Source organism: Phascolarctos cinereus, unplaced genomic scaffold (assembly GCF_003287225.1).
Source record: "Phascolarctos cinereus isolate Bilbo 61053 unplaced genomic scaffold, phaCin_HiC Scaffold_3;HRSCAF=262, whole genome shotgun sequence".
NCBI lineage: Eukaryota > Metazoa > Chordata > Mammalia > Diprotodontia > Phascolarctidae > Phascolarctos > Phascolarctos cinereus.
In genome coordinates, this window is record NW_027555736.1 from 252,076,160 (window position 1) to 252,085,163 (window position 9,004).

General features: G+C 42.2%; 1 protein-coding gene across 2 annotated transcripts in view; it reads right to left on the reverse strand.

Annotated features, from left to right (window-relative positions):
* Positions 1-6,947, reverse strand: part of NEMF (nuclear export mediator factor) — a 57,410-nt gene extending 50,463 nt beyond the window's left edge. Inside the window, exons 1-4 of one of the 2 annotated variants that reach the window (XM_021004784.2) lie at positions 6,624-6,947; positions 5,067-5,135; positions 4,831-4,933; positions 937-1,062 (exon numbers count right to left, since the gene is read on the reverse strand). In XM_021004784.2, coding sequence (XP_020860443.1) covers positions 937-1,062; positions 4,831-4,933; positions 5,067-5,135; positions 6,624-6,682 — 357 coding nt within the window. In that variant the 5' untranslated portion in view covers positions 6,683-6,947. The remainder of the gene's footprint in view (positions 1-936; positions 1,063-4,830; positions 4,934-5,066; positions 5,136-6,623) is intronic. The other variant, XM_021004783.2, reaches the window with a different exon arrangement.
* Positions 6,948-9,004: the final 2,057 nt, after the last annotated feature.

The following is a 9,004-nucleotide window of genomic DNA, read 5'->3' on the forward strand; positions in this document are numbered from 1 at the left end:
AAGATAATGAAATGAGATTTGTAATCTAACACAATATATCCACCCCTGCTCCTCCTGTGCAACTCACTCTATCCCACCAAAAAAAGGAGGCGGTAGGGCTTTCTCACTGATCTAATACCAGTAAACAGTGCCCAACTTCTGACAGTCACCTGCAATAGCTACAATGTCATGGGTGTGGTGGATGAAAAGGGAAACTTTCTCCATAGCACTTATGCACTTGTCTCAAGTGTCCCAGCTCTGGTTAGGCTACAATCGCCTGAGGGGCTGACACTTGGCAAAGAAGGGAGTAAGCTGGGAGTTTACAAAGTGGAAAGGGCAGAGTAGGGACTGTTAAGGGATAAAGTAAGGTACAGTTATGTTGGAGACAAATCTCACAACTGGCTATCTGGAGAGATAGGATCCAGAAGCGTGCTGGTAAATGTTTAACAACTAGCTCCCCTCCCTCCCATGTAAGCATGACATACTTTTAAGTTCAATATACATTATTAACATTTTTCCATCACTTTCTTAAGTCTATACAATCATTAAAACAATAAATCAAGTCTTGATTTACATCATTTGCCAATTTCCAAGATGTAAATGCATACAATGAAAATTTTAAAATTGGCTCTCAAGAGCCAGCACAAACTGGCAGGCCCCTGATGTGATCCACCTTTCAACCCTCCAATTGATCACACACTTCTTGGGGTAAGACCACAGACCACTTTAGAGCCTACTATTTTAGACAACTGAGGACTATATGAAATTTGACCACCAGAAACTATTATTGTTATTTTTTTTGGTGGGCTATCACTGTTACTTTTTTTGTGGACCACTGTGGGTCATTGAGAGAAAAAGGCCTCTCCAACTATACTTCACACTATAGTAATTTAATGCTGAATACATAACATAATAATTGTAATTTCTCAGAAGGAAAAAAAAAGGTTTTCAACTCACCTTATCATAAAGCTCAATGATTAAATGATAGGCAGCTTCATCACTTCCAAACTGAAAATCTACAATCCTATCCACACCAAGCTGTTTTACACTGACCAATCGACGACTCTTCAAATGCTTTCGGCACTATCAAGAAAGAAGGGAAAAGTCATTTGTATCATAAAAATGAGCTTCTAAGTCATTTATTACTGGATCAGAATTTGGGTAGTATACTTATATTCAGTTTTAAAAACTGAATCCAATAAATACTAATTAGACACCTACTATATGCAAAGTACTGAGATATAAAGACATAATAATAAAAATAATCACAAAAGCTCATGTTTACATAGTATTATGAGGCCTTAAAATAATTTTATATATAACCTTATTTGGTCAAAAAACTAGGCCATCCCTATCCTCAAGTCTCTTGGGGGTAGAGGGTAGGGAGTACATCCTACAAAAATACAAAGTAAAGTGAGGAGACAGCACTAACAACTGGTGGGTGGGGGATGGGGGTGGGAACCAGGAAAGACTTACCTAGACCTTGCCAACTGAGCTAAGCCTGGCAAGAAGCTAAGAATCCTAAGGATCAAAGGCAGCACATTACAGGCATAAGGGACAACTTGTACAAAGGGAAGGGGACAGGAGATGGAAGCTGACTTGGTCCAGTTTGGCTAGAAAAATAGAATAACGTGAAATGATGGCGAAAAAGGCAGGCAGATATGTTTAATAGGAACGTATGTGTATAGCCTATACCAGATTGTGCACCATCTTGGGGAGGAAAGGGGAGAAAAATGTAAAACTCAAAAGCTTATGGAAGTGATTGTTGATACATCAAAATAAATTAATAAAAAAAAAAGAAAAAAAGAAAAAGACAGGCAAGAGCCAGATTATGAAAGGTTTCAAAGGCCAGGCTGAAGAAATATTACTTTGTCTAAAAGGCAACAGGGAATCACTACAGTTTCTCGAGCAGGTAAATAGCACAGTCAGACCTGTGTCACAGGAAGCTTATTTTGGCAGCTACATGAAGAATGACCCGCAGAGGAGAAGAAACCTGAAGTGAGGACCAATCAAGAAGCTTTTTCAATAGGCCGTGTTAACAGGGAGCAGGTGTTAGATGTTGAGGAGAAATGTTTCAGAAGTCGGCTCACTATGACGAGGCAACTGAAGTCTCCCTGAACAAGAATCCCTTACGTGACCTACCTGACAAGCAGTCTTCAAGCCTCTGAAGAGCTCTGGGGAGACCACTTCCTATGGTAGACCATTCTATGTTTGGATAACTTCAAGTGAGAAAGACTGAATTACAACCCACTAATGTTGATTCTGCCTTCTGGGGAAAAGTACAAGTCTATCCTCTCTTCCAAGTGACGGTTGTTCAAATACTTGTAAATGGTTATTATGTTCCCCTGTGGTTCTTCTTATTACTAAACATCTTCCATTAGCCAGCCCAGACCACTGACAATGCTTCACCTTTGCCATCTCCCAGCCACGCTGTTACATAGGTGCTTCCTGACATTCTACCTCTTGCCCTGCCAACAGCAATCAAATCACCATCACTGCTTCTGGAAAAAGTATGTCTATAATAGAACAATCTATGTTTCAACTCATCATCCCTATGACTTTCTAGAACAAAACACTCTTCCCTAGCCACTACTTCCCCATAAGTAGCTGCTTCTCTTTATCTGAAGGAATTAAAAATTGAATTCCTAGCACTTAGCACAGTGTCTGACACGTAGTAACCAATTAATAAATAAATACCTCTTCATTCATTTATTAATTCAGTTCCTTCACCAGATCATCACACTGCATGATCTCCAGGCTGTTTGATGTTCTAGCTGCCCACTTCTATGTGCTCTCCAGCCTATCAATGTCCTTCCTACAGTGTAGTGCCTAGACCTGACCGTAACACTACAGATTTTAGTCTAATGGCACAGTACAGTGGGAGTCACATCTTATTAGTCCTAGACACTATGAATCTCTAAGTGTAGCCTAACACTGCCTTATCTTTCTTGGATGATGTCTCAAATTGTCAATTCACATTGAGCTCGCAGTCCACTAAAATCCCTAGATCTTTTTCACATGAACTGATGTCTAGCCACATCTCAACTTCAGCTTGTGGAGCTGATTTTTTTGAACCTCAAATACGAAAGTTGATTTTTATTTCTACTAAATTTCATATCATCAGATTCAGCTCTTAGCATTTAGTCTGTTTTGGTTTTTTTTTTTTAGGCAATTGGGGTTAAGTGACTTGCCCAGGGTCACACAGCTATTATGTGTCAGGTCTGAGGCGGCATTTGAACTCAGGTCCTCCCGACTTCGGGGCCAGTGCTCTATCCACTGCGCCACCTAGCTGCCCCTAGCCATTTAGTCCTTAACTATTCTGGTCTCTCCTCTCTCCTGAGTTCAATGATTACATATTGCAGGAAACTCCCAAATTTACATGTCTAGTCCTAAACTCTCTCCTGAACTATCATGTATTACTCTCTGGATATCTCCTCCTGGATGTTCAACAGCCAACTCAAATGTACCATCTCCAAAGCGAAATTTTCATTATCTTCCCTATAAACCTGCTAGTCCTCCAAATTTTCCAATTTCTCTGAATTACAAACACTTCTAAGTTTAATCTACATTTACTAATATTTTCTTAAGTCTACACAATTGGAAAAATAATAAATCAAGTCCCAATTTGTAGAGATTTCAGAGGTGCAAATGCTCACACTGAAAATTTAACAAGGGGCTCTCCCAAGTGTATTAGAGCTGGCTTCAGCACAAAGAAGAACTGGAAATTGGGGAGGGGAAAGGAAGCTTGGGGCTTGGATTAGAACTGGTGGCTAGGAAATACAGTAAAGGCTAACGCCTGGCAAGATAAGGCTCACCTATCACCCCATGGTGGTTCCTGGGGAGGAGAGGCCCAAGTTTTCAATAGGGAGGAAGTAAGGATGGAGGACTGAAGAGAAGCAACATGGTTTGGAGCTTGTGGCTGGGAAATCTTCCCTCACTGTCATCCCCTACTACAAAATCTAATAAATTTCATAGCATCTCACAAATTCATCCCCTTTTCTCCACTCACAAAGCTCCCTGGGGTCATGAGTCTTCACCACCTATAGGATAAAATGCAAACTCTTCAGTCGGATGTTGAAGGCCTTCCACAACCCAGTCGCCACCTACTTTTCCACACTCATTTCACGCTACTTCCCTTTATGAACACTAAACTCTCGTCAAACAGGACTACTGTTCACTACATTCAGTTCTCCATCTCTCACCTCCCGCCTTGTATTTACACAAATTATTTCTCATGCCTGAAATGCCTTCTTAACTATCCCTTTCAGAATTCTTTTCTTCAAAGCTACATGGCAACTCTTCTGGGAACCATTCCCTGACTCCCTCAATGTGAGTGTTCTCCCTACTAAAATATCCTAGAAATATACTTATTTGTGTACAAGTTCCATCCCTCCAGTAGAATATAATATGGCATTGTATTTACTTTCATCTTTATATCCCCTATTAGCACATTGCCTTTGCAATACAGCAAGTACTTAACATAGATTTATGAATTGAATTCTATTCATATATTATTTAGTAAACCCGTCAAGAAAGGAAATGAAGCTAGTCTGACTATGCTTGTTCTTAATAAAGCCATGCTGTTTTGTGATTACCACCTCCTATTCTAGATTTTCAGTAATTATCTGTTTAATAATACATCCTAGAAATTTACCAGGAATCAAATTCTACTATGTACTCTGAAGATGAAAAAATGAGGTTAAGAAAAATTAAGTGAATTTGCATAGTTTATCTTTGTTTCAGTAACACACACACAAAAGAAAGGAAAATCACATAGATACAAATGAATTAACTCTAAATGAGTAGACTGCAATTTTAAAATTTAGCTTCTCCTGTCCAAGTGAAAGTTACCTTCATGGCAAAGCTAGATGGCATCATATTCTTTGGCCATTCAAACTCTGTTGTATGAATTCGTATACCAGATTCAAGTAAAAGTGTAGCTTTAAAGTCTGGTCTGTGAAAAAAAGAAAAAAACCTGTCTTAAAAAACAATATCTGCCAGGGAAACAATGTGAAAAAAATTAAGGTAAAAAACTAACAATCTCAGATTTAAATAATCAGAATAAGTTAAAAACACGAAATACTTACTTTTGAAGGCGTATAAGATATGTCTTATTATCCACATCGTAAATATTGTGTACTCTCATTCCTAACAAGCTGTAAGGCAAAAGAAAATATGTAACAAATCACATTTTGCAGGACTGAGAAAAACAGTACACTCGGTAGGCTGCATCAATAACATACACAGATTTACAAACTAATCTAATCTCTTAATTTCATAGATGAGGAAACAGCTAGACAGGTTAAGTAACTTGCATAAATTTACAGAGCCAGGACTTGAGAAATAAAAAATCTCATTTAGCAGAGCTCTCAGGTCATCTAGTCCAATATATACCTGAAAAAAAAGCCCCATTCACATCTTTGACAAGTTTTCACCCAGCTTGACTGCCTAAAGTTGTCCACTCTGCTTCTGGACTGCTCTAACTGAAATCTTTTCTTCTTTCTATGCTGAAATCTGCTAATCTCTAACTTCCATTCATTCATATTACCCCCGGGGTCCAGCTTCTTTTCCAAATGAAAGCCCTTTAAATATATGAAGAAATATATATCCTCCTCCCCTCTGGTACACACAGGAGAAAAATCCCCAGCTCCTTCAATGGATCCACATATGGTATGGTTTCCAGTCCCTTCCATTATGGTTGTCATCCTGTAGACTCAATCAATCTAAATTAATGTTTTTCCTAAAATGTCATTCTCAGAACTATACCCTTCCTTCTCTTTCTGAACACTATGCCTCTCCTAATCCTAATAAAATCAGATTTTTTTTTTGCTACCATGTGACATTGTTTATTCACAATGACTTGAGGATAAAGAGATCTGAGATGTAAGAATAGAGAAAAGGACTCCGTGACAAGAGGCAATCCTAATACTAACTATTCTTACATCCTAAATTTATCCTTATTCTCACATCAATGTGAATAAAGTGTCACAGGAGAGCTCTCCCCCCCCAACACCCCCCCAAAACCCCAAACAAACCTGATTTTGGACTGTATTAGGAAACTAGTATAATAAGGCATGGTAACGATGACTCCCATTTATTTAAGCTTCTCTTTTTAAACAGAATCTGTAATTTCATCTCCTACCGACACATTTATTTAATCGTCTGTAGCGCTACAAAACTGAGTGTCAACACTTTAAGTTTAACCACGTCTAAGTGTCAGCGAGCTGCTGCCCGGTGCCACCGAGAGGTTACCTCGCCCGTGTGGCCACAGCCCGGGTCAGGAGCTCTCCCTGACTTCCAGGCTCGGCTCACGTTCACAGAATGCTTTAAAAATGTTAAAGGGTTTTTAAAAAAACCTCGGTGTCCGCAGGGGAGTCCGCCCAGGAGTCGCGGCCGGTGGGTGACAAATTCCGAGGCGGAAAGAGCCCGTTCCAGGCCGGGCGGGGTCGCACGAGCTCGCAGACCGCCAATGCTCGTCCTCACGCCCACCCCCACCCCGCGGTGGTCGGCCACCTGCTCCCCCCACCCCCGAGGCTCCGCTTCCCCCGAGAGGGGCCTGGCGTTATCAGGAAAGGCAGAACAGAGCTCAGGTACTCGTCGTACCACGGTAGGCCTCCCCCGGCTCCCCACGGCGCCCGACCTACCTGGCATTGAACTCGGAGAGGATAGCGCAGATATCGACGGAGCTGAACCGAGTCTTCATGGCGAAAGACCCCGAGCCGCTCCACTTCCTGCCCCGCTCCTGCTCAGGGCCGCCCGTCCTGACAGACTCGGAGCCGCTGGCGGCCGCACGCAGGCGCAGTAATCAAACGGACGGCGGGCCGGCGGAGCCAAACTTCACGGAAGCTCGCCTCCAAGTTAGCGGCACTGCTGTCTCTTTCTAGTTCCTTAAGTTAGAGACAGAGAGTCTCTGGTCTACTAGTCTATCCTCCCGGACGAATATCCTGACTGAATTCAGATCCGGCAGCCTTTGTTTATTTTTCTTCCTTTACGTGTGCCTTCCGAACTTAAGTCCTAGCGACTCCTGCTGGTACAAAAATTCTTTGCTTTATATTTCTTGATAATGTTGCGAAATGTCCAGCAGAGGGCAGTACGGAGCAAAGAGAAATTTGTGTTTTTGCAAGTTGCGCTGTCAATTTTAACAGAGAAACGTAACTTTTCCCGTTTTTGTTTAGAGAGCAGAGTTCAACCAACAACTCTACACGCGAGTGTTTTGTTTTAAGCATCATCTGAGTGCTAAGCTCAACGTTTCGCTGAATCTTTTTTGCCTTTTGTTCCAGGCTCGAGTAATGTATGGAAACGATTTACCCCTATCGTGAAGCCGCCCACTTCTCAACCCTTCAACTTGGTGGATTTGTTTTGGTTTTTAATGGGATGCATAAGTGCAAAACGTGGAAAAAGAGACCGCGTCTCACTATCTTGCCCAGGCTGGAGTACAGTGGCTATTCACAGGCGCGATCCCACTACTGATCGGCACGGGAGTTTTGACCTGCTCCGTTTCCGACCTGGGCCGGTTCACCCCTCCTTAGGCAACCTGGTGGTCCCCCGTTCCCAGGGGGTCACCATATTGATGCCGAACTTAGTGCGGACACCCGATCGGCATAGCACACAGCAGCCCAGAACTCCTGGGCTCAAGCGATCCTCCAGCCTCAGCCTCCCGAGTAGCTAGGACTACAGGCGCGCGCCACCACGCCCGGCGACGGCCCAGCGCGAGCTGCGAGTCCTCGAGGCTGTGGACCCGAATGACGTAGCCTGGAGAGGGAGGGACGCAGGAGCTGGTTAGAGTGCCGCCTCTGTTCTATAGGTGGCGGTGCGCCTCTAATGCGGCGAGGCCCGTAGGGACAAAATCGGGGCCGGCGATGCGGGAAAGGATTGTGCACAGCGCTGGTTGCAAGTAGCATGACCGTGAAGCAGGTACGCTCCGCTCGTTTTCATGGGCTGTCCTCCCGTGCTTGGAGTGCTCTCCTTCTTCATGCTTGCCTGCTGGCTTCCATCAGTTTCATCTCTTGCTAGAAACCGATCTTGGGCTTCCTTAGTGCTCTCCAATTTATCCTGTATATGCCATTGTTTGCATGTTGTTCCCTCCCATTAGAATGTAAGCTTCTGGAAGGCAGGGACTGGGTTTTGCCCTTTTTTATGTCCCCATGGCTTAGCACAGTGCCTATGGCATAGTAAGCACTTAAGTGCTTATTTGACTTGTGTGGCTTCTGAAAACAGTGCAAAATAAAGGAAAAAAGGATCTCTAAAAATATTTGCATCAGTGGCAGCATTTGTTTTTAGCCTCCCAGTTGTTACTAGTGAGTTGAAAAAGGATAATACTTTTAAATGTAGAGGTTTTATTTATTTTTAAATCCACTCATTCGTTGCCACACCTAGCAGCCAAAGTTTACTTTTCGAAGTTTACACTTTCAGTGCTTCCCCTGACTGAACGTTAGAGCTGGCCAGACCCTAATAGATAATTTAACCCAAGCTCTTCATTTTACAGACTGAAAAATTGAGAGAGGGAAATAACTCTCCCAAGGTCACACAGCTATAGTATTGTCATGGGTTCTTTTTATCTTTTTTTTATCCCAACAACAATATTCTCTACCAAGTACTCAATTTTTCTTCTTTATAAAAATTTTCTTTTGTCCCATTTCCTTGTAGTGGACCTCCAATTTTAACTATTCTGGGTGAGTGCCAGATAACATGAATGAGGAATCCATGACAAGATGTTAATGGGTATTCTTGTGTTAGTGAAAGGTATTTATTTGCCTTTTCTCCCTCCCAAGTATCATTAACAGCGGCTACTTTAACCCAACAGTGGTGACTTTTAGTGGTGAGAATTTCCAGCATTGTGACAAACTGGGAAAAGAGTTTTGGGAAAGGTATTTTTTACTTTAGATATGCTATATACACCAGCTTAGGGTAGAATTTGCAATGATTGTGGAATCAGGGAAATAAAGAACGATATGTACACATAGAAAAGATGGGTGTTTGAATGCCAAATATGAAAAACAAAACAAAACAAACACCCAAAAAACCC